The 26,971-nt window shown below is 39.3% G+C and overlaps 1 protein-coding gene across 1 annotated transcript in view; it reads right to left on the bottom strand.

The window, feature by feature from the left end:
• Nucleotides 1–26,971, bottom strand: part of LOC126236107 (kinesin-like protein unc-104) — a 387,080-nt gene that overhangs the window by 129,470 nt on the left and 230,639 nt on the right. The window contains exons 13-16 of the mRNA XM_049945175.1: nucleotides 10,386–10,424; nucleotides 9,206–9,408; nucleotides 2,259–2,373; nucleotides 1,514–1,686 (exon numbers count right to left, since the gene is read on the bottom strand). Coding sequence (XP_049801132.1) covers nucleotides 1,514–1,686; nucleotides 2,259–2,373; nucleotides 9,206–9,408; nucleotides 10,386–10,424 — 530 coding nt within the window. The remainder of the gene's footprint in view (nucleotides 1–1,513; nucleotides 1,687–2,258; nucleotides 2,374–9,205; nucleotides 9,409–10,385; nucleotides 10,425–26,971) is intronic.

Below are 26,971 nucleotides of genomic sequence, written 5' to 3'. Positions count from 1 at the left end.
GTGTCAGTGATCAGGTCCCACCTCCCATGTACAGAACTGGTAGCTTACACCCATGATATGTGCTTCCGTGAAACCAAAAATGATCCATGATGGTAATAATAGCCAGTTCTTTTTGCTGTCATGAGAATCATACTGGAATCTTGTGAGGGATATGGAATAATCTCCTCACTCATTCAATAATAATAATAATAATAATAATAATAATAATTAGCAACACACAACACAAAGCAAAGTGAAGTATACAATGCATTTGATAACAGCTACCACAATTTCCCTGAGTCCAGCAGTGCTGTATGTAAGGTAGTACAGGCCTGACCCCTTCTGGTGTATTAATGCAACCATAGTTCAAAAAACACTCCACCTTAAACTTCCATGTTAAAAGGTCCGCACAAAGACCAGCCTGGGGGGTTTCTGCAGAGTGTGCATGCCGAATGCCAGGTGGAAACGCTGACATGAAATTAAATCTGAAGTAGTTAGCAACACGTAAAAATTCCTTCGAATAGGAGATGATAACTAACTGAAAATTTAAGTAAAAAAAGCCAAGTTTCATCCCTAAAAAAATTATCAGTTTACAAACGGCTCTGTGGTCAGGGCAACCACAGCTGTGGTAGAACATTTCATAGCGATAACTCTGTAAACAGTTGTATCTTGAATCAATTTTATTAAGGCACTACAGGTTTCAAGGTTATAGCATCATCAGGTGCATATCTACATAACAAGAAATAAGCAAAGGCAGTGACTGAACCCCTAAACATATAATACAAGAGCAAAAACCACATAATTATGAGAATAGATAAAAACACAAGTGTACTTACAAAAATTAAAACATAGTGAACCACATGGAGGACAATACAGAAGGCCCTATTATCATAGTTAAACCATAATGTCCACTGGGCAGAAAGTCAATGAATAAAATGATGGATAATGGAAAACAGCCTACATTATAACCAAAGAGTGAATGTAAGACACTAGACTAAAAGCAGCATATTGTTGAGGCAAGAAACAGAAGAGCTATCAGTGCATCAGCAAAGCACAGAGCCACCTTGGCGAGCTGGAACTATGGCCGACTGCATTGTATGTGCAGAGTAAGGCAGGGAAACAAAATGTATGGCCCGAGTTGCAGGCTCAAAGAACACCACACCATGACACTGGTTAAGCAAAACAAAAACCGTACCCACTATGAGCATATTGTGAAAGATGGAGCTTCCTTACATCAATCCTGATGAAATAAATGTAACAAAGCACTGAGATACCATGTTTGGCAAAACACTCTTATTTACTTTTCTCAGTTTTTAACAATAAAATGATGAATTTCAAAGTTAGTGCCCTCTCTGATCAATATATTGTAATTATTGCTGTTGAAATAATTCACAAGGGATGTAATTATATGATGTGGTTCTGTCCTAGAATTTGTATTTCATTTATTATAGCATTATGTTTATCTTTAGACAATTCTACTTGCTGACAAATTACTCATCACATTAATAATACAGACAAAGTTACAACCTCTCACCTTCTTTTTCAGCTCGACAGAGATGGCGTTAGCCTCCTTGAGGAATATGGCGTTTCCCCAGAGGTCGTCACGTAGAGAGGTGAACTGATGGTACTTCCACTTGCGGAAGCCCCACGCGGCCAGCTGGTACTGTCGGTCACTCCAGTTGCACTCTGCGTCAAACAAGGGGTTGACTGAAATGCCAGCAGGCAGTCCACAGTCAGCAACAACACCCAGCAAGACTCAGAGTTTAAAAAGACACTTAACTTAACAGAGCTTCACACACGCTCATGCGACAGTGCTCATTATCTGGGAGGCTTACTGGGAGTGCTTTCAAAAATAAAATAACAAAACTCAAAATAATGTTTACTGGCTTTATATGTATGTAATACACATAGTTTACAGAACAATTATATCTAATAATAATTTTAGACTACATATGCACATAAATGTTAGACACAACTAGATTGTACACTACACAGCGTACTTTAATTTATTTTAACGGCGTGCAAAGCTCCTGTCCAAAAGCCTGTTGTGTATCAGCTCATTAGAGTTCTACAAAACTCTGAGAGTTGATGAGGAACTAAAATGTTAGGAAGCAGTGATGGAAACTCAAACTTTTATGCTTATGCATGCTAGAAGCAGAAAATTATTCATTTTAGTAATATGAAATAGGTGAACATATTGGCCTCTGAAGTAAAATTGTAATACAAGCTGTACAGCTGTAACATTCCACGAAGGAAGAAAATGGCATTAAATTACTCACCAAATATATCCTCTTCATTATTAAAATCTTCTGGAGTATAAGAACTATACATTGACATAGTCATACTCTGTTCTTCAACTTGTTTCTGTAGTGCATCAATTCTGGCCTCATAGTTCTGAATTTAAAGAAATGATTAAATCCATTAAATTGTACAACAGAACAAAAGAAACGCTAAAACAAAACATCACATTGTGCTAAATACAGAGTGATATGCCAAGTGAGATCATCGACAGGTAAAATGAATTTAATGATATATCTGAATGTTTTATATGTTCTTGTGAGTCAAAAAATCAAAATCCAGAACTATGATTACTTCACGTTTTGCTATTTAGCTTCCAATATTATATAAACAATAGACAGATCAAAAAAGTAGAAAATTTAATAAGATTTCCAGTAACCGAAATTTTCACTTTTCACATGAAACTCCAAATCAGGAACTATACAAATGCACAATAAAATTAAGTGGTCTTAAATGTGCAAAGACAACTAGGGAAAAAAAAGAAATTTAAATTAAAAACCAATAGCAACACAAATAAAGCTGAAAGAGAAGATCTAATGAAATGCAAGAAAGATTAATAAGAACAAGAAACCATTGCAAGAAAACAAGCACAACTAAATTGCTCCCCCCCCCCCCCCCCCCCCCCCGCACACACACACACACACACACACACACACACACACAGAGAGAGAGAGAGAGAGGAGAGAGAGAGAGAGAGAGAGAGAATACATGACATTATTATATTTTTGTACACCAGACATGAATTAAGAGAGAGAATACATGACATTATTATATTTTTGTACACCAGACATGAATTATTTGAAGGAAACCATTTTGTCCATTCACACGATACTAGGAACAAAGAAAATTTTATGCTCACCATCCACTACCTCAGACTGCATGCCCAGGGACCTCAATACATGGGAATGAAAATTTGTAATAAATTAAAGGGGAACAAGCTGATGCAAATGAATTTAGGTTCACTTGAAAGAAAGCTATATGAGGTACTTACACTGAAGCGTTATTACTCAGTGGATGAATTCATACAGGACAAACTGGAAATTTGAGCTGGATACAATGTGTTATACATTACAAGAATTATTCTTATAGTGTTATTATTTATTAGTGTAAAAATCATTGTAGCTGTATTATAAATTTTTGACATGTCTCCTGAATGCAAACCAAATGGATTGCAAATGTACGTCATGAGATGGGAAAGAGAGAGAGAGAGAGAGAGAGAGAGAGAGAGAGAGAGAGAGAGAATGAATGAACATGTATAGGAATAGGTAATTATTATTGCAAGGAAGTGCAATTTAACTATATATAAGAAGGGAAAAAATGTTACTTGCACTACAAACAGAACAGGACCAAGGCAACTACTGGGACAATACAAGTGAACTGTAATAGCAAAATTTTTACCTTATAGCCATGTAGCTACCATTTGTTTTTTTAAAATAATGATTGATAGTTGCTAATATAATCTACAGAAGGATTCTATCACAGTCACATCACTGTGGTACTGTATTTCATGACTAGTTCCACTTCCCTGAGGGATTCCCCCATTGTGGTGATATGATGAATATGTCTGAATGAATTAGTTGCTAGAATGACTGATTTTGGCAGAACAGGAAGTAAATGGTTTCATTAACGTGCAGAATAACAGAACCAAATCCTACAATTGTTACATCATATAAGCAGAGACAAGACCTTGACACTGCTAAAACAAAATTATATTTGTTTAAAATTGAATGAACTAAAATGTGCTGAAATGCAATATCAAAGTTTTCAGATTTTCATAAGAAATACTATTTATTTTAAATTGCCATCCCATTTGTGCCTTTTATTTTTTCTGAGTAATGTCAACTTGCTGTTAAGTCAGACAATAGCACCATTAACTCCCACTCAGCTGTGACGGGTTTCAGTCCAAATTCAAGTAATTATTTCAATAACAATGTTTCCTATGTACAATTATCTATTTGTAAATGCAAACAATGTTGCTTTGATTCATTTATACAACATTCAGATACATCTCCTAGAATTCATTACAGAATTATTTATTAATCATTTAGTTGGGGAAGTTAATGTTCTTTTCAGAAGCACTACCTTCAGTTTGTTCTTGTTGCTTTTTGACAAATCCGTTCTAAAGAGGACAGACGGATGGAGGGAGGAAGAAGGATTTAAAATGTTAAATGTCTTGTTGATATCAAAGCTATAAGCAACTGGATACAAGTTGAAACTAGACAAGGACAGGAAAGGAAATTGGTTGTGTAGATGTAGATGGTCTATTTAAAAGATACATCCCTGCAATTGCCGTATGTAATTGGGGAAAAATGTAGAGAACTTATGCCCTGAACAGCCAAAAGGGCATACAGCCAAAAGGGCGTCTGAATCCTACTGCTTTGGAATGTGACAATTTGCTTGCCTGCTGCTTTAACACTAACACTATTTCGTTTTGTGCTCCATAGGCTGACATTACTTTCATTTTATGGGATTTGAGAAATGGAAAATGTGACAGGTTGCAGGTAGGAAAATTGCATTAATTAACTGTTGACTTATATGGCAGTTTGTCAGACAACTGGCCCTCTCATCCCACATGATCCAATTTTATCAATACACTACCTCTGTACATCACTCATTATTCTCCAACTTCAATCTCTCATGACTTTTAAGTCTTGTTCTACATATTCCCTCCTGCAACATTTTTAACTACACTATTCACTGCCAACTCCCTCATCAATCAGAACACTTATCTCATAAGCCCTTTATTTGCACATTACCATGATGTGAAAGGGTTACAAGTTTTTCACATATTATAATCCCTTTCCCTTTCTATTCCCCTTAAAAACAATTGTTTTTCATAAATAATTTAAGGAGTGAAGGTGACCACTTCCATATGTATGTATGTATTTTCCACTCTCCTCCTAAACCACAGGAACAATTTCAACCAAACTTGGTACACGTCCCACTTATTGTCTGGATAGAATCACAATGGGATAAGAACCACCTATCTATCAAAGGGGTGAAGGTGGGGGTGAAAACAAAGTGAAACCCAAGACACGTGAATACCCAGACATTTTTTCTCTTGTCCAGTATTTGAGAATGAGAACACTTAGTGACTTGTAAAATACTTTATACTTAATTTTGAACCTTTATAAAACTTTTTCTCACTGCTAAAATGATGAAAGGAAAAAAGTTTACCACTTATTAATTTTTGCTGTTCATGCAATAAAACTGTCACATCAAGCATGATGTTTTAATTCATTACTTCTTTACTACCAACTGTAATTGCAACACACTTTGCACACAGTATTCATATATATCACTGAACATAACTGCAAAATTATATCATCATATGACACAGTTCTGGAGATATCATGTCATAAACACTGAGATGTGTTGAAAAAATGCCACATCATGCATGATGTTTAAATTTATTATTTACTTGCTACTAACTCTACTCATAACACATTTTGCAGACAATATCCACATATGGCACTGAATGTATCTACACAATTATATCGTTGTAGGGGGCATATTTCTGGAGATATGACATCATAAACATCGAGATGTATGAAAATGAAACTGCAGGGCGAAATTCGCTAGAGGTACAGGTGAAATGGATTAGGACATCTTGGGTGGGTGTATCACATTGTATTTTCTTACATATTTTATATGTAAGGATATGAATCAGTTACGAAATCATATAGGAAAGAAAAGACAGGAAAGAAACGATTACAATATCAATGACTCATAGATGGTAGATGGAGTCTGTCAACTCATACAACTGTAACAATTTGTAGGGATATGAAATGGAATGATGACATAGGATCGGCTGCAGATAAAGAAGGAGCCAGACTGTAGTTCATTGCTAGAATACTAGGGAAGCGCAATCAGTATACAAAGGGGATTGGTTCTGAAACAACTGTGTGACCCATTTTGGAATATTTCTCAAGTGTGTGGGAATAGTACCAAATTGAACAAATGTTGGATATTGAATGTCTACGAAGAAGGGCAGCAAGAATGGTCACATGTTTGTTTGACCCATGGAAGAGCATCACGGAGATGCAGAAAAGAAACTGACCTTGTCATCTTTAAGTACTGAATCTATACCCAGGCCACTGAAACATGTCAGTTCAAGGTCACTCCCCAAGCACGGTAGAGATGGTAATATAACTAACAAACAAGTGAGGAATGCAAGGCGCCACATCTTCTGAACCAATAACAGCACCGAACAAAAGCCAGTTCTGGGGTCGATGCTACCACATTGCCGGCTTCTGTGTAAACTTTGTATGTTAGTGTACATACGCCTGCTGTTGTGTTGTGTTACCGCCTCAACTACAGTTTTTGTTTGTTAAACAATGTCACAAAAACGATGTCATTCACCAAGCAATAACCCATTGCACCGTGGAGTGCCATTAAATAGTCAGGCTTTGGAATTTCTATAGAGGACGTGTGAGTTTTACAAGCAAGAAAAAGAATTTGTTTCTGTTCACGGGTATGTGTCGATACCTGCTGACAGTGAAGTAAACCGTGTGGAAGAAAGCCCCGTGGGAGAAACAGTGCGTTTTTAAGTATTCTGGGAAAGAAAAAAAAGCAGCCTCATCCTGTTACATATATTGATTCTTTCCAATCTGATACAATTCATCAGCACAAATATGGATACTATAAAAGGAAAGAATACCCCAAAAAGATGCTAATTTCTTTAAAAGAAAGTGAACTTTTCTCAGGGGGGAAAATGTCACTTAACATGATATTAAAAAGTATGGGCTTCCGTTTTAAAAAGTTAGATGGACGAAAACTGTTACTTGAAAAAGCTCATGTTGTTGCAGCTTGTGCCATTTTCTTACACAAAATTGTAGGAAAGGACATACACTCAGTCATATGGTTAGACAGAACCTGGGCCAATGCTGGAGGATCAGTTGAGAAATGCTGGACAGATGATATTCCGAATAGCAGCAGTCATCAGCCAACAGGAAGAGGATCTCGATTAATTGTGGCCCATGCAGAATCTTGAAACGGCTTTGTGCCTGAAGGACTTTAAGTTTTTCCATAAAAAAGTGGCTATCATGAGGATACGGACCACTCACAGTGGTTTAAAAATTTGTTGCTCCAGTTTAGTGTTCCGACAGTGGTTGTGATGGACAATGCACCATACCATTCCATAATTTTAGATAAAACTCCCACCACTACTGACCGTAAAGAAACTATGGTGCAGTGGTTGCAGGTGAGAGACATTGTTGTGGACATGAGCATGACAAAGCTGCTGTTATACTCGCTCGTAAAACAAAATAAGCCTGTGATGCCTAAATACGTTGTAGATGAAATTGCAAGTGAACAGGGTCACTTGGTAATTAGGCTACCACCTTATCACAGTCATTTTAATCCAATTGAATTGGTTTGGAGTGAAGTCAAGGTGTACATTAGAAGTAACAATTAGACGTTTACTACAACAGAAGTGGAAAGACTGCTACGTGCAGGTCTTGCTATTGTAGACTCTACCTCATGGAGGAAAAAAGTAGACCATGTTGCTAAACTCATAAGAGAAGCACAGACTATAGATGCCATTATAAATGAAAATCAACAATTAATGATTTCTCTTGATGATGATGATGATGATGATGATGATGATGATGATGACAACGACGACGACAACGACAATTTTGGTGCCGATTCTGATGATAGAGAAGGAGAATTGGATGGAATTGCACCATTGACACCATAAATTGGTGAGTGTGAATGTATACAGAATTAATTCTTTCTCTCTGCAATCGGGTTGGCTATGCATGTTTTGCTTTAATTCTTTCTATGAGTGTGGATAGCGTGTTCTTTGGTATGCTTAGGTTTACATTATTATACAATGTTTCACATGCCGCCATTACAGTAACAGTTTGGAATGACTTTTCATAGCTATTGCATTAACTTCAGGTGTTTTTATTTCCCGGTTTCATATACTATCAAACACTTAGTCTCTGTCGTCGTTCTCTCCATTGTTAGAAAAACATACTTTATTGCACTTAACGTATAAATGTTGACCGTAGCTTACATTTACAAAATGTAGTTCGGAGTTGTGGGCGTGTGCGGTGGTAGCTATTGCAACCACACAATCGCAGTATAGCCAACCACATGCAAGCTGTCAAGTGACATGTTTCACCAGCCCGGGTATAGGAATATACTACAATGCACCCTTATGTATTGCTCCTGTAGAGGTCTTAGAGACAAATTTAGATTTATTAGTGTGCACAGCAATGTTTGTGCAGTCATTCTTCCCATGCTCCATACATGGATGGAACGGGAAGAAGCCTAAATTACTGGTACAATGGAAGCCCTCACTGCCATGTATTTCACAGTGGTTTGCAGAGCAAGTATGTAGATGTAAGTAGAGGCTTACAGTCACAGAATTGCCACAGCCCATCTCTATTTTATACCACAGTTTCACCTGTGACAATTGGCACTGTGCTTCTTTGTACAGATTCAGTATCAAAGTTAGTGAAGAATAAATGATTCATGGAGTTCTTGTTGCTTCAAATTTGTATTTTATCCTGGATAAATTGATTTAATACAAATCTAGCACACCAAGCACTCTGTGAAGCATTTGTTCAACAATGTACCATCAAAAACTGTGTTTTCAGAACTCCTCTCTCAATCCTTGAATACCATTTGTGATTAGCCTTCTAAAAAAATTGAACACTATTTGATATTTTAGAAATTTGCTTCTGCACATTCTACATTTATCCTGTACAGAATGTAGCTTTCTTCATGTTATATGGTATGGTAATATTTTTTAATGTATGCTCTTATTTATGACAACAAATATATTTGAAGATACAGCTGAAACATTTACCGCTCAATCAATTTTAAATTAGACATTGTTCACTGCTAGATAATTGTGGTCATGTAACAAAAATCAGTTATCTGAGTGCCAGTCCTCATTTACACAAACTTAAAATACCTTTCTCTGCTCTTCAAAGAGCTGGTCGGCTTCTTCTTTCTCTTTACGGAACTGTTCTTCCAAGACAAGCAGCCGTTTCTCCATTTCAGCTTTCAAATCAATTCCTTGTTTTTCCAATAGCTCCACTTGAGCGAAGTCCCAGTCAACATTTTCACCATTCCCTGGTGTCTCTGCAGGTGATGCCTTCTCAATAATTTCTGATGCTAAAATAAAAGTTAATCATTATGTAGCTCTTTAACTATGTAAATAAACGTCTGAAAATAGCTTCACTTATCTGCCATAAATTGAATAAATTTAGAGGTAATACTCTAATACTTTGCCCCATCAATGTAAAATATGTAACACTGATGTTGAGAAAGCTCTGAGTATGAAACTTCCTGGGAGATTAAAACTGTGTGCCGGACTGATACTCTAACTCGGGACCTTTGCCTTTCGCGGACAAGTGCTCTACCAACTGAGCTACCCAAGCACAACTCACGACCCATCCTTACAGCTTTACTTCCACCAGTACCTCATCTCCTACCTTCCAAACTTTTTCCAAAGTACTGGCGCAAGTAAAGCTCTGTGGATGGGTCGTGAGTCATGCTTGGGTAGCTCAGTTGGTAGAGCACTTGTCCGCGAAAGGCAAAGGTCCCGAGTTAGAGTATCAGCCCGGCACACAGTTTTAATCTGCCAGGAAGTTTCGTATCAGCACACACTCCACTGCAGAATGAAAATTTCATTCTGGAAGCACTGAGTAATTTGTGATTACCTCATAGCAACCTCTAGAAATAATCCCTTTTGCGCCACTTGTATTTTTTCCTCCAGCCATCCTATAAAATGATCCCTGTTATTTCCTCTACCCTTTCCTGTTTTTGTCTGCAGCAAACCCATAACAATAAAATGACAATCCATTTGTTATATTAATGTTTCAGTTTCTTTAAAAACTGATTATGATGAACAATAATTTGTACTTTTGTTCCTTGTGCATAGCTTAGTGAGGACTGATTTCATTGTTAATATAAATCTAGAATTTGTTTTGTTTGTATGTCACACAAATTAAAAACTCATTCAAAGTATTATGGAACTGACTTCTCAATTATTTATAGAATATTAACTGATTTCTGCTGTTAAACCAACACCTTAAAAACTGTTATTTGAACTTGTAGTTTAACTCATAAAAAATTGAGGTTTCTCTTACCAGGATTTTCCACTATCGTCTTCTCCCTTCTCTCACGGGCTGAAAACATAGGGGGAATGATCAGCACTAAACAAAAATTTCTGCAAATATGGATATTTAAATAACAGCACAGTTGACACACATACGCATGCACACGCATGCGTGTGCACCCTCAAACACAGACACACACGCACGCATACACACACACACACACACACACACACACACACACACACACACACACACACACGCACGCACACACACACATACACACATAAAAAAATACTTAATATTTATGTTGATCTGGTTCAGAAATGTATTACTATTACGGCAGCACTAAATATTTTAGATAACTCATTGTACTCAGCAAAATGACTGCATGAAGAATCCACAGAAAATTAACAAATAACTACTAAAAGTGAAACTTGGCGTGCTTTTAGATATGAGTATATACAAACTGCCAGAAAAATTAGGAATTGAACGGACTGTTTTTCAGTAGTTCCTTAAAACTGAAACTGGAAAGGGTATGTATTGTAAAAGTCTGAGAGTCACTTTCTGTATTACTACCATATCTGATTAATGAACAACACGATACACTGCATCATGTTGCTTTTATTGTTATTGTATGACTACATTTCACATTTATTTTTCATTATTTAATGTTGTATGAAAAAATTGTGAATTGTGTGTCTGTTGATGGTAAATACAACAAGTCATTGTCAAAATCACAACATTTTAATAATTTGTAATAGTGTATTTATGAGTTTGTGATTGGCTGAAACAAGGTTTGGAAGAGTACTACTGACAATTCTGTGGTGCAATTATTCCCATGTCATATCAATGAACAGAAAGCTCTAGAAAAACATTGTGAATGTCATGACTAATTATTGAAATTGTACCAAGTTCAGTAGATAGTAATCTTTACCCTGGTTGATGAGATAGTTGGATGTATCAAAAAATGTAACTTTAGCATTAAAGATTCTGTTAATTTGAGCAATTGGAATAGTTAAGCAGTTTATTACTGATTGTTAAAGTTAGGCATAATTTGACACTCAAAGCCTTTATGAACCAATTTGTTTAAAATATGTCTTTGTTCATTACTGACTTTGATGTTTTATGCAAATTATTCGTATTAATCTTTTTTTCCTTGTAATCTGTGTATAACACAAATTCTAATTGTGCTGGTGTAAACTGTCACCAGTACACCAGGTGGCAAAGAGATTGCGAGAAGACCAATAGTAGGTGCAGGCAATGCGCCTATCAGGAGAGAGGCCAAAAACAGACACTCAGGCAATGGGCCATCAACACACTCTCGACCGCCAGTATTTAGACTGTCGCTGCAGACCGGAGGCCCAATCATCAGTGATCCAATGAGTCAACAAGCAAAGTTCTCAGCTGCAATCAGAATCTCTGTCTCGGGCAGCACATAGGGACTAGAGTTATGCACATAGCAGGACTTGTACTTCACCAGCAGTGAGGCTAACGTGGACTATTATGGAAGAGGTTGTAGAACGACACCTGGACTATCTTAAGATAAGTAGCACTCTGTTTATGTTAATAAATAACCCTGGTAATACACGCATGCAGGTGAGTTATAGAAAGAGGATACTGGCCACCAAACAACATCCTCTCTTTGCTTCCTGTGGTAAAAGCCTAAAGTGGCAACGAGACAACACAAAAACTGGTGACGAGGATGGGATCTAAGACAAGCTTTTCAGTTTCAGAACCAACAAATTGCTGCTTTGCTGATGATGGTACAACAAGTTCTGGCTGCACAAGCTGCGTCGGCAGCACAACAACAACTGACCAACTAGCCCAGCAAGTGCCACCGACCAGCATACCAACGTTCTGGCAACTTAACGATACCAAAGAGGAATCGCTCAAAAAACTGACGCAGTTCCATGCACATTGTCAAGTTACTCATATTGAAGGTGCTGTAAAGCCTTTCCATTGCAGGGTACCCAGTGCTCTGGTTGATATAAAAACAGTGTCTCCTGATGAACTCAGTTATGACAAAGTAATTGCTGCATTAACCAAGTACTACGACCAGCAAGTAGCTGCAGCCAGATATCAGTTCTTTCACTTGCAGAAAAAGCCAGAACAGATGTACAGTCAGTGGTACATAGAATTAACAGGCATGACTAGGAAGTGTAAATTTAAGTGTAGTTGTGGCAACTTTTGTAGTGATTTAATGATTAGGGATGCAATAACATTCAATGACCCATATACACTCCTGGAAATGGAAAAAAGAACACATTGACACCGGTGTGTCAGACCCACCATACTTGCTCCGGACACTGCGAGAGGGCTGTACAAGCAATGATCACACGCACGGCACAGCGGACACACCAGGAACCGCGGTGTTGGCCGTCGAATGGCGCTAGCTGCGCAGCATTTGTGCACCGCCGCCGTCAGTGTCAGCCAGTTTGCCGTGGCATACGGAGCTCCATCGCAGTCTTTAACACTGGTTGCATGCCGCGACAGCGTGGATGTGAACCGTATGTGCAGTTGACGGACTTTGAGCGAGGGCGTATAGTGGGCATGCGGGAGGCCGGGTGGACGTACCGCCGAATTGCTCAACACGTGGGGCGTGAGGTCTCCACAGTACATCGATGTTGTCGCCAGTGGTCGGCGGAAGGTGCACGTGCCCGTCGACCTGGGACCGGACCGCAGCGACGCACGGATGCACGCCAAGACCGTAGGATCCTACGCAGTGCCGTAGGGGACCGCACCGCCACTTCCCAGCAAATTAGGGACACTGTTGCTCCTGGGGTATCGGCGAGGACCATTCGCAACCGTCTCCATGAAGCTGGGCTACGGTCCCGCACACCGTTAGGCCGTCTTCCGCTCACGCCCCAACATCGTGCAGCCCGCCTCCAGTGGTGTCGCGACAGGCGTGAATGGAGGGACGAATGGAGACGTGTCGTCTTCAGCGATGAGAGTCGCTTCTGCCTTGGTGCCAATGATGGTCGTATGCGTGTTTGGCGCCGTGCAGGTGAGCGCCACAATCAGGACTGCATACGACCGAGGCACACAGGGCCAACACCCGGCATCATGGTGTGGGGAGCGATCTCCTACACTGGCCGTACACCACTGGTGATCGTCGAGGGGACACTGAATAGTGCACGGTACATCCAAACCGTCATCGAACCCATCGTTCTACCATTCCTAGACCGGCAAGGGAACTTGCTGTTCCAACAGGACAATGCACGTCCGCATGTATCCCGTGCCACCCAACGTGCTCTAGAAGGTGTAAGTCAACTACCCTGGCCAGCAAGATCTCCGGATCTGTCCCCCCATTGAGCATGTTTGGGACTGGATGAAGCGTCGTCTCACGCGGTCTGCACGTCCAGCACGAACGCTGGTCCAACTGAGGCGCCAGGTGGAAATGGCATGGCAAGCCGTTCCACAGGACTACATCCAGCATCTCTACGATCGTCTCCATGGGAGAATAGCAGCCTGCATTGCTGCGAAAGGTGGATATACACTGTACTAGTGCCGACATTGTGCATGCTCTGTTGCCTGTGTCTATGTGCCTGTGGTTCTGTCAGTGTGATCATGTGATGTATCTGACCCCAGGAATGTGTCAATAAAGTTTCCCCTTCCTGGGACAATGAATTCACGGTGTTCTTATTTCAATTTCCAGGAGTGTAGTAGAATATGGGAACAGATCCTAAAATAATCTGATCCATTACTTCCTCAAGTGTTGCGAATCTCAGAGCAATATGATATGGGTGCCATAGTGGCCGATAAATCTGACCAGGCCCCAAATTGTTGGGTCAAGTTGCCCCTTGTTCGTGATCACCCTAAGCAGCCACAACAATGTGCACGTACACAGCTGTGCGAACACCCATGTAGACACGTAAAGAGACCTTTGAACTTAGTGAAATCTTGTTCTAGAAGTTTTGCTTGTCATAAAAGTCAGGATTGCCCATCACGTAACGCAACATGTTACACATGTGGAAAAAAAAGGCCATGTCTAGCAGTTCGTTTGCAACCGCACAAAAACACCAATTTTGCCCACTCCCAGAAAAACAGGCTCGTGCACATGCAGTGAATGCTGTGTTTTCCAAACCTACAACAGGTTCTGACAAAATTAAGATTAAGGTTGTGCCTCCTTCTTGCTCTAGTGCTGTGCAATGTTGTTCTAACATACTATTTGTCTCATTACAAATTGCTGGCGGTTGTGTGAACTTTCAGTTAGACACAAGTGGCTCAGAAACTGTGGTAAATCATGCCATGCATGAACAGTTAGACTCACCAAACCTTTCTAAATCTAGCAAGCACCTCAGTGCTGACAATAGACAGGAAATTCCAGTGCTTGGATAGTGTAGTTTGCCTGCCACTTACCAATCTAACACTAGGACAGTGAATTTTAATGTGCTGAAATCCAGGACAGTGAGAACATTTTCAATTTAGATGCCTTTGATTTGTTTAGACTTGGCATTCATGAGAACATACTTTCCACTTCTACATTTGCACCAAATGACAGTGCTGCTAGCTTCCTTAAAGAATTTCCTGAACTATTTTCAGAAGGAATGGGAAAAGCTTTGTAGCATATGTTACATTGAAAGACAAAGCACAACCGAGGTTTTTTTGCCCCCATCCTGTTCCAATTGCTTTAAGAGACAATGTAGGCAGTGAATTGAAAGAATTGCAAGATAATAGTGTAATTGCTCCTATTGAAGCTAGTCAATGGGCAAGTCCTCTTGTTTTGTTGTCTAAGCCTTCTGGTTGCATTTGTGTCTGTGTTGACTTCAAGTCTACAGTCAGACCACAGACAGTAGTTAACACTTATCCATTACCTCGCCCTGAGGAACTCATGCACAGGCTTGGTGCAGGATGTTACTTTTCTAAGATAGATTTGCGTGATGCCTACTTGCAAATTCCACTGGATGAAGAATCGCATAAAGTCTTTGCTGTTAATACACACTTATGACTGTTCAAGAATTTGCGTTTGTCCTTCGGCAGTGCTTTCTTCAATGTTACTTGGAACAGCTAACTGCAAAAATGCCATTTTCTTCAAACTATCTTGATGATATTGTCGTCTCCGGACATACACCAGAGGAACACATTGCCAATTTGCATACTCTTTTTCGAGTATTGTCAGAAGCAGGATTCAAGTGTTGTCTCGAGAAGTGTGACTTTTTTCAAACTGAACTACAGTATGAAGGCCATGTGATAAACAGTCAGGGAGTGCATCCCCTCCAATCTCATTTGCTTACAATCTGTAACCTGCCTGTTCCTCGCAATGTGTCTGAACTGCAATCAGTCCTAGGCAATGTGACATACTGCATTCAGTTCACACTGAATGCTGCTCAGATTGTGGCTCCATTGCACTGCTTGCGTCACAAAAATGTGCGTTTTGTGTGGACTAAAGACTGTCAAGGAGCATTTCAGAAACTCAAAACTGCTTTGCTCTCAGTGACAGATGTTTAGAGCATTTTGACCCTGCCAAGCCGGTAGTTTTGCAAGTCGACGCTTCTTCCTACAGAATTGGCGCTGTGCTTTCACACAGAATTGGAGCACAAGACAGACCTATTGCTTTTGCCTCAAAGTTGTTAACGCAAACTCAGTGCAGTTATTCTCAAATCGAAAAAGAAGCTCTTGCTATTGTGTATGGTTTGACAAAATTCCATCACTATTTGTATGGCCACAAGTTCTATTTAGTGACATATCACAAGCCTTTGCAGTCTTTGTTTCAACTGTCAAAGCCGGTTCCTACCTGCACTGCTCAAAAATTGCAACAGTGGGCTTTGTTGTTTTCGCAGTCTCAGTATGAAATTGTGTACAGACCTGCAGCAAAGCATGGCAATGCAGACGCCCTGTCTCACCTTCGAGTGGCCCAGACTGATTTTGATGCATCTGCTGCATATTGTTGCCAAATCAATGCATTGGACTTTGAATTGCTGGAATCTTTCCCCTTGAACTACAGAAAAATTGCACAGGCCACAGAAGCTGACCCAGATCTCAAAAATCTTGTTGCATTACATTCACATGTCTTGGCCTTGTTCATTGAACAGTATCCAGAACTCAGTTTTGTGCCGATATTTTTCACGTCGACATAACCTTTCAGTTCAACAAGGTGTGATTCTAATTCAAAACAGCAGTGGACAATCGTGTGTGCTTATTCCCAAAGTGTTACAAAAGGATGCGTTGCAATTGCTCCATCAAGGACACTGGGGAATTGTTCACACTAAACAGTTAGCATGCTGGCACTGTACTTGGCAGGGCATGGATGCCCACATTCAAAAGATGGCATCACAGTGTCACGCATTTGTGGAAAACCAATCCGCTCCTCCACAGACATTCTCAGTTTGGCTTCAGGCTCAATCGCCATGGTAACAAGTGCACATTGACTTTGTAGGACCATTTTGGCTCACAGTGGTAGACTCTTTTAGCAAGTGCCCATTTGCGGTGCCTATACTTCTGCCACATCATGTAGCACCATTCAAGCATTGTCCTCCATATTTTGCATAGAAGGTTTGCCAGAAGTATTTGTGTCGGATAATGGACTACAGTTCACTTCTCGTGATTTTGAACAGTTTTGTGAACGAAACGGCATTCATCTTCTAACCAGTGCTCCGTTTCACCCACAGTCCAACGGAGAAGCAAAATGATTCGTACGCACTTTTAAACAAAAGAGGGCTAAGCTTCACACCACCCACACATGGGGACAGGTGCTGCAACTCTTTTGTGCCTCCTATCGCTCCCACCCACTAAACGGACCATCACCAGGGGAACTTCTGCACGGCTGCCACCATCGGATGCTGCTGCACTTGCTATACCCACCGCAGCATCCGGCACCACCAATGGTCTGCAAGTATCGCTTTGTGCCATGTCATCTTGTTCTTTTCAGTGTTTATGGTAACTGTGGGTGCTGGAAAGAGGCATGATCCAGGAACGCATTGGGTCTTATATATATTTGATTGCAAATCCTGACGGTTTGCACCAGTGCCACCAGAACCAAATTCGCTCATGTCATTTGCCTCGTGATTCTGCTGCTTTTCTTCCCACAACTTCATGGTTTTATGGGACTGTGCAGCCTTTGCATCTGTCCGCTGGTCCTGCTAGTGCCACCAGGGCACCCCAGAGGAGTGGATGGATGCTGCACCCTCACACCCACCCAACCCCATGGGCCCGGACCCACCATCACCGTCACTGTCATCGCCCCAGGACACAACGTCAGGCCTGGACATGTGCCCTGGCAGCAGTTTCCCGGAGGATGTTCCTGTTGCCTTGCAAGCCAGATGGCAGGGTATGGTTGGGAGTATGCCATCCTCAAGGCATGGCTCCGGCTCATCTCTATGTCCAGCATCCTGCCTCCCTCCCTGTAGTCATTCATAGCCTCACTTCATGACAATGGTGCAGCATTTTGGGGGGTGGGGAGGAATGCGCTAGCATAAGCTGTTGCCAGCACATCAGGTGGCAAAGAGATTGCAAGAAGATTGATAGTAGGTGCAAGCAACGCACCTATTACGAGAGAGGCCGAAAACAGACTCGCAGCCAATGTGCCACCAATGCCCTCCTGACCACCAGTATTTAGATCACTGCCACGGACCAGAGGCCCAGTCAGTCAGTCAGTCATCCAGTGAGTCAACGAGCTGAGTCATCAGCTGCAATCAGGAGTCTCTCTGTCTCAGGCAGCACATAGTGGCCACAGTAGTGTGCACAGCAGAACTTGTACTCCACCAGCAGTGAGGCTAATGTGGACTACTGTGGAAGAGTTTATACTACAACACCTGGAATATCTTAAGTTATGTAGCTCTCTGTTTATGTTAATGAAGAACCCTGTTAAAACATACATGCAGTTGTGTAACAGAAAGAGGATATTCGCCACCAAACAACATCCTCTCCTTGCTTCCCATTGTACAAGCCTACAGTGACGAGATTATGTAAAACGAATAATACCTAATTTTGTTTACATTTGTTGTAATGATAAACAGGATGTCCATAATTACAGTTCCAGTTTCAAAATGCTGTAGAAAGGGAACCACTGCTCAGAACAATGTCATATTTGAACAGCATATTATTGACACAGAGGAAACATCATAGAAAAAAGAAAAAAAGAGAAAGGTAATGAAAATCTGACTGATAGCTGGTGCTGTAAGCACCAACATATGCACACCAACAGACTCGTGGAACACAGCTGTTCTTCAGTTTGTGTCTGAGACATCCAACACAACTGTCTCTGAGAAGGATTTTGAGTTGCTGGTAAAACTCTTTTACAAGAACAGTGGCTGCAAGCCAGTAGCCCTGCAGAAATTCTGTGTACTCAAGAGTATGTCTGTTACAGCTCTGGAGAAAATGATCACAAAATTTGAAAAGACAGGTTCTTTTGAAGTGCAATGTGGCTGCAGCATTGCAGGAGGGGTCAAATGGTGGTGTGCAAACATACAGGGCACAGGGAATTGCCCAAATGCTGGACATGCTTACGAGCATGGTGCTAGCCATACAAAATCACTCATGTCAGGAGTTGCTTTCTGCTGATCTGTCAGCAAGACAACCATTCTTGTTCACCTGGAAGGGACAACGTATGGCCATGGAACATTCTGTGGACAGACAAAGCTCATTTGTTTCCAACGACATGTCAATATGCACAACATGGGCGAAGGAAAATGTGCACGCACATCAACTGAACCACTTCATTCTGCAAAGCTGACTGTGTACTGCAGGTTGATAGCATCGTTTTATCATAGAGTCGTATTTTTTTGAGGAGATGAGTCCTTCAGGTTCTGTTACCTATGACAGTCATTCCAACCCACCAACAGTGTGGATGTGTGGGTCTGATCATCTTTATGCAAGATGGCACTCCTTCATGCATTGCACAGCCAGTAAAGAGGCTGCTACAGAAGCATTTTGGAAATGCTAGAATTATTAGCCATCATTTTCCTACAACTTTGCCATCCAGATAACCTGATCTTAATCCGTGTCCTTCTGGTTGTGGGGTCATTTGAAATATGTTGTGTTCATTGCTACAATTACGAACATAGCTGAACTGAAGGCACACATTGTGCTGCACATTCTGAATGTGACCCCCAAGACACTCCAATCTGTTGTGGAAAAAAGTATTTCTCGGTTTTGGCCTGTGGCAAAAAATGGTGGACAGCATATTGAAAATGTTTTACGCCAGACTCACTAATTAGAAACTGAAGTCATTTTGATTTGTATGTGGTTTTTGGCACCAGGACAATTAGAAACAGGTACCACTTGGCTTTTTATGCAGTTTTCAGCCTCAGGACAATTAAAAACCAATTTCTCCCATCTGATGTGGTAAGAACTTGCCTTAGTGGACAGGCTTAACCAATCAACCATGCAACAATTGTTGACTGCCAAAATTATACACACTGAACTGTACGGCTGGTGTGATGTGCAATTCAAACTATAGCTGCCACATTGTGGTTCATTCGTCATTCGTGGCTGACCCCATTTATGTTAAGACGCTTACAGTGCCATCTACTGGTCATACTGGTAAAAAAAGATTCTTCCCCCATGACTTTTCCCTCTGTGTCAAAAATATGCTGTTCAAATTTGACATCATTCTGAGCAGTAGTTCTCTTTCTACAGTGTTTCGAAAACTGGAACTTTAATTATGGACATCCTGTATAAGTAACGATGGCTGTGATCTCACAGTTCACCTCAGTTAGACCATTTCAATAAATATTCTTCTTCAGTTTGACACAGTTATGTACCAATGTTTGGTAATAAAAAGTAATGGAGTTACAAATAAATCATTACTATTGAGAAAGAATAATGGTGGAGTTACAAATAAATCATGAATACTGAGAAAGAATAATGGTTGTGAGAAAGTCGAATACATTGTGAAAATGCAAACAAATTTTTCAATGAAATGTTTCCATCTCCAAAACACTTCACCTAATTACTTGCAAATACTCGTAATCAATGTTGAGTACACAGCAAAACAAAAAAGCTGAATGATGTATTGTTTGAGAGTAATTGTTGGTTGCCTAATTATTCTTAACAATGTTTTTCTTTATACAGAATACTACTGCTGTAACTGAAAATTTATTTCTGTCCACTTAATGCCAGAAAAAATACAGGACAATTTTTTGATGCATACAGATACATCACTTGCAGAAAGTACAGACAATTTGCAGATGAAAAACCCTATTTCATTCTTTTGATCAATGGTTTAAATTAATACTCAATATCAAAGTTGAACAATAACAATACGAATTGGATACAGGACATGCTGAATGGCAGATAGGCACATTTAAAAGTAGATTGTTGGATCTTATTTGGATGCCAAAGACGACCCAGGGGTCATCCCCTTGAAAGTTAAGGAAGAAACCTTTGAAAACTACTGTTTTAATCTGTTATGATATTTAAAAATATCAAACAATTCCAAAAAATGTGTTTTATTTTTGACAAAAAAGTTTTAAATTTCTTGAAATGTGTAGCATTCACAACCTTTTTCTGAGTAACTTCTTTTAAATAATTGTTAACACACAGCAACAAGGTCATAAGCCTTTTTTAAACACAGAGCTGATCGCCAAATTAAAAGCAAATAAACTAAAATTGGTATAAAATACTTTTAAAAATGTAGTTCTTAATTTGCTGACAGTTATATTTTTGATACTTATTTCATAAATACATATATACTTATATAACAATGAAAATAATCAATTATTGATAATATAATGTAAATGGATATACACTTATATTTTGAAAGTAACAATTGTACAGTCTTGAATAGATACTCAAGAACTTCTTTTAAATTTTTATTTTCAATATAATTCACAATGAAACTCATTTTTAAACAAACTTAGTAGGAATAAAAATGCAATATCCATATTGATTATGTTATCAAAACAATGTATCTGAGACTAATACTTCCAAAGAAGTGCAATGTAAGAAGTGAGACTGAAATTATATCATTACAGTAGCTCAAAGTATACTTGCAGGGATAGTTTTGAATGTAATATTGGGTTTCATTGATACAATGAGTGGTAAAAATATGGCAAAGATCTTTGTACCAAAAAACAATCATGTTTATATTTTTCATTTTAGTTCTCTACATATACAGTATATATTTGGCATACTTTATGCATATTAGCATCTGATTCACACTTTTTTTTCAGTTTTTATATGAAACTGTAATCTATGAGTATGACTGTTAGTTACTCATCTTTCCATAACAGAAGGACAACTTTCATTATATTAAATATTATCTGTATTTAAGAAAACATATCCTTTCTGTTCTTTCTGTCATTCACAATATACCTATCTACAATTTTTTCTTTGTTAATTATGATGTCTCTGTGAACATACAACAAAGCAAGCCCTGTTAAGCAGTTTTGCCCACAGCAGTTTTTCAACAAATTCTTAATGAGTTTGAGTGTCGAGAAATATCTTTTTGCTGTTGCAGTTGACACAGGAAAGGATCAACATCAAAGATCTAATTGTAGGGAAATTTTCTGGAAAACTGCAAACACTCAGCTGTACAGCCTGGCAGAAGTGTTTTGTTTGCATCTTCCCTTCTCCATTTTGCCACTCACAGCTTGATCTCTACCTTCAGATTAGACATACAGTCTCTTACATTGTCCCCAATTACTTTGTAGTAATTTGTAGCCTGAGTTTCTGCATCCCTAATAACTGTCTCCAAGGACATTGTTGAAGATGAGCAGAGTTTTGGTAGAAGTTTGTTGAGATTACAGGTACTGGGAATGTCTTTAGAAAAGCTGTTTTCTAGACCACTGTTTATAGTGTCAGGAATAGGGACAAAGACATTCACCCTGAAATAGCTTTCTGTACTTGATGGAGCAGAGTTGGGCCTGTTAACTAGTTGAGATATGATCCTGGGTATTTGAATGGTGCTTACTATATCATCTGCCAGTTTTTTTGCTTGATTATATAGCAGGCCAAACTATGCAACCACATTTTCTCACTTTGTTTTCAAAACTGAGAAAGTATCAGTCGAGATCTCAGTTGCTTTGCTAATATCAGTAGTCTCTTTTTGGAAAAACCTACTGAGAGGAAATGTTTGGCTGAGCACATCAGCAGGGCACATGAGAGTTATGATTCTCCATTGCTGATTGCATATAAAAGGGTCCTAGCTGTTATGCTGGAGGTATCACTTGAAAAATGTGACCACTGCAATTTCCTCAAGGGACGACGCTATTTTTTCAATGTTTTTTTACAAAAAACTTTACAGATAGCTGCCTTTCTACCCACCTTGTTTCATACATAGAGACTAGCTGGTACCATACATACTTTATGAGCACAGCATTTTTGGGCAAAGCTGTACAAAAAGAGACAACTCCTATAATGATACCAATTGAGTTTTGCACTAATTGCGCATCAGAGCACATACCGCACTGTGCTGTGTGAAGGCTCGGTCACTGCAAAAAAGCACTTCTTGGTGGCATCACTTGAAGTGGCACAAACTGTCTGGATATACTCCTCAATTCTGGGCAAGCAGTCTACCAATAGTAGCAATGGAAACGAAAGGAACAAAGCAGATTGTGCCCTAAGGGAAATGTGACGCGCATGCTGCTGTGGCAGCTGGGGGAGCCCTGCTAATATGTGGTGGCCAGAATTTGAGCAGGAGGGAGAGCACAAGTCAATGGTACAGCTAGTACATTAACTCAGGCACACAAACCAAGGTGGCTAGGGGAATACTGAATTAAATGACTAAATCCACTGACCAAGACCCTACATTCATGTGTTAACTTTGGTGCAAATTACAAAAATTACCATTTGAGGTGATTTTCTTCCACCCACCCCCCCTCCTTTAATCTGCCCTTGGATCCATGCAAAGCTCATATAGCACACTTTGTGATGAACATGCTCATTTTAAACAGAGTGGCTCCATGAAACCTCTATAATGTGATCGTTTCATGTATGAATTAGTAAATTTCCGTTTGTCTGATTTGTCATTTGTGGGTTCAGAAAAATATTTATAGCTCTCTAAATATTACACAGCTTGAAAAATGGTACATAGCTTTTTTTTCCTTTCTTAATTAGATGTACGTCATTTTATTTTCCACACACATTGAGAAGTCAACCTGTACATCTGGATAAATTATAAAAAAATAACTGACCAAAATTACTCACACACTCAGTTTTTCTATGAGACATAAGTTAACTGCAGGATGTATACAAAAAAACCTGGTAACTGTGAGCAGTGTTTGCACTCTGAGGGTTCTGCACAATACCGTATATACTTGAATAATCCGAGGATGCTTTTCGCTGAATTTAAGGACGAAAAACTGAAGTGCGCAGATTATTCAAAACAAGGTTGGTCCTGCTCCGCCTTCAATAATAGATCACATTATACAATTGCATTTTTGTGGCCTCATTCTGTGACATGTCAGTACCATGTTACAAGTTAAGTATTAGCAATGTCCTCAAACTTGTTAATTATGGCTACAAGTTCTCGTTATCACTCGTACACTGCTAAAGAAAAACTGTAAATTATTGAAGAAACTGAGAACATTGGAGACGCTGCACTGGGAAGAAAGTATGATGTGAGCGAGAGTTGTATTTGTGACTCGCGAAAAAAAGAAACACAGCTTCAAGAAACTAACAGTAGTTGCTGGGCAGTCCATGGCCAAAACGCAAAGCATCCAGACCTTGGAAAACGACTCTGTGATTATGTAGATAAGAAGCGCCAATACGGATGTGCGGTGACGAGTGAAATGTGCCAACTTAAAGCATTGGCTTTAGCCAAAGAACTAGGCATTACCAGTTTCAAAGCTAGCCTGGGCTGGCTATCAAGATTTTTCAACCAAAATGGATTAGGATTCCAGAGGAAAACTACCATTGCTCAATGGCTTCCAGGTGATTACGAGGAAGAAATAGTGCATTTTCATCATTATGTGATAAATTGCGACACAAAGAGTCCTATATATTATCGCAAATTGGTAATGCGGATCAAATGGCAGTCCATTTTGAGATGCCACTCAACAACACTGTGAACAGCAAAGAAGAATCTATCATCATGATATGAACTGGTGGCCTTGAAAAGCAAAGGTGTACAGTGACCTTGTGTGTAACTGGCGATGGATGGAAGCTACCATTTTACGCGATATTTAAAAGGAAAAACTATTCCGAAAATATCAGTGAAAGGCATATTAGTGAAAGCGAATCCAAAAGGTTGGATGGACAATGAACTTGTGACTGACTGAATAACGCAAGTTTGGCAATGTTGTGCTGGTGTGTTAATGAATTTCTTAACATGTTGGTCATGGACAACTCTTTGTGGACATGCAACCAAGGAAGTCGAGACAAATTACAAAAAGGGAAAACTAACTTGGTCATTATCCCTGAAGGCCTAACATCCAGCCTACAACCACTAGATGTGTGTACAAATCGGTCATTCAAAGCTGCAATTAAACAGCAATATATGCTATGGATGGCCGACGAAAACCACAAGTACAGACAGAGTTGAAAAATCAAACGGCCGGATTTGTCCCAGATTTGTGTGTGGGTGAAAAGTGCATGGGACTCCATTCCGCAACCACTGGTGGAAAAATCCTTCAAAAAATGTGCTATCACAAATTCACTGAATGGAATAGAGGACGACACTCTACGGGAAGATGGTGAAGACAATAATTACTCTCCCGCTAGTGATGACGGCGAAAGTGATGATGGATGGAGAGGTAAAGGAGCATACGTATTGACTAAAATATACTGCTCATACAGTATTAACATTAAATTCTTAAACATGGTAATTCGCATTTCTTTTTTCTTTAGCTATTGTAGGCAGACCTAGAGTCCTGGCTGGCGGGGACATGTTCCCCAGCTGGCTGCCCAGCAGGCCACCCAGCTGGCAGACCCGCCAGCCAACCAGCTGGATTACCCAAATCAGTTACATTTTAGTGGTTTATCAACCTGTAAAATAGCATGTGGAATTTATGACATGTTTCTTAAAACCAATTGATATTACATATAATTTTGAACACATCATTACGTTAGAATAATTTTTTTGTAAATAAAATAAATTAAAGCATAAAAAAAAGAAATTCTCTCCCTCAAAATTAGGGTGCATCGATTATTTGAGGGTGTGGATTATTCGAGTATATATGGTATGTATATAGATAGATCATTTGTGGGTTGTCATGGGGTGAGTTTGTGAGTGTCAAAATATGTGACATAAATGACCATATCCTTTGACTGCACTGTCTTAGAAGCTTAAATTTTTTATACCACCAAGGGACCATAGACAGATGGACAACACAGTGATCCTATAAGGGTACCATTATTACAGAGTGAGGTACGGAAAGTAGTGGATTTTATCGTCAACCTATCTGAGCAAGGGAAAAATATACAGAAAGCTACTGAACAAGCAAATGTGTAATTATGGCTCTATCACATAATAATAAAAGTAACTGAAAAACAGTCTTGTAAATGGGAGAATGATTATAATGCAACTACAATTCATTACTAGAGCATTTAACAGACAACTATCAGTCTTATTTAACAAGGAAGGAAATCACTCATAAAATCTTGCAATAAAATATGCATTCAATCACTATTTACATCTCTCACAGATTAGTTTTAGAGTCATGTGCTCATTTGCACTAGGCAGAATATGAGTTGGAATATAATCAGAAATTTAGAGAAGCACACTGACTGAGAATTTATTAGATGGAAATACGAGGAATGGAAGTTAAGATACCAAGAAATTTTTTTAGAGTCATTATTCCCAATTCACATAATTCCGTGGAGTTTTTCTTCCCTGCTTTCACAGCAAACAGTTCCTAATTTATACCCGCTCTTAGTCTTTTGAGATGATAAACCTCAGCTGTCAACTTTCACTTCATCCAAAGAGCAACTGAAGCAGTTTCAGCTACAAGAAATTGAATGATCTTCTTCTTACATGTTACTCATACACATCTTACAGGGATACATTGGTGTGCTATTTGCATAGGGACTAGAAATTTAAATAGATAAAGTAAATTATTATTAATAATCACCATAAAACATAATAAAATACATTCCCTGACTACCTGTTTTTCCATTTTGCTTCCATTGCCATGAACTATTCTACCTTTTTATAATATTTATGAATTCCACCACTTTGATTTTATTGTTGTAGATGGATGTATTGTCGAATTGTGAGCTAAAGAAAAATTCAGTTGATCCCTGCTCTCATCTTTCACTTTCCACTTTTTCGCAGCATACGACTGGTTACCAACAGATTAAAGAAATCAGAAAATGGGAAATAGAACATGAATTGTCAATAAAGAATAATAGTGGAATTTTTTTATTAAAAAAAGAATGCAAAGAAAAGATGGTGGTAGGTGCAGGGGGTGGGGGAGGGACTAAAGGAAGAATGAAGAGGGAATAATAACAATGACAGAAACATAAGAAAATAGTAAAGTTGATAGAGGTGCAAAATGTTGAAGTTAATGGGCTGGGGTGGCAATTGATTACAAGAAATTTCTCATAACCCAAAACATATGCTAAGAATATATTTACAATTTTCAAAATGATGTCTGCAATACAATTTTGACCAGGATCAAAGTTTCTGAAGCAATGCACGTGAGACGTTAGGTAACAGATGTAAGAGTGAAAGAATGTGCAGTGCTAATGAACCGTATCTTGAGGCCTAGAATGGTAAATGACTGGTCAGCAATCAA

Source organism: Schistocerca nitens, chromosome 2 (genome assembly GCF_023898315.1).
Source record: "Schistocerca nitens isolate TAMUIC-IGC-003100 chromosome 2, iqSchNite1.1, whole genome shotgun sequence".
NCBI classification, from domain to species: domain Eukaryota; kingdom Metazoa; phylum Arthropoda; class Insecta; order Orthoptera; family Acrididae; genus Schistocerca; species Schistocerca nitens.
Note: the sequence above shows the minus strand (reverse complement) of the source record. Positions and strands in the feature narration are given on the sequence as shown.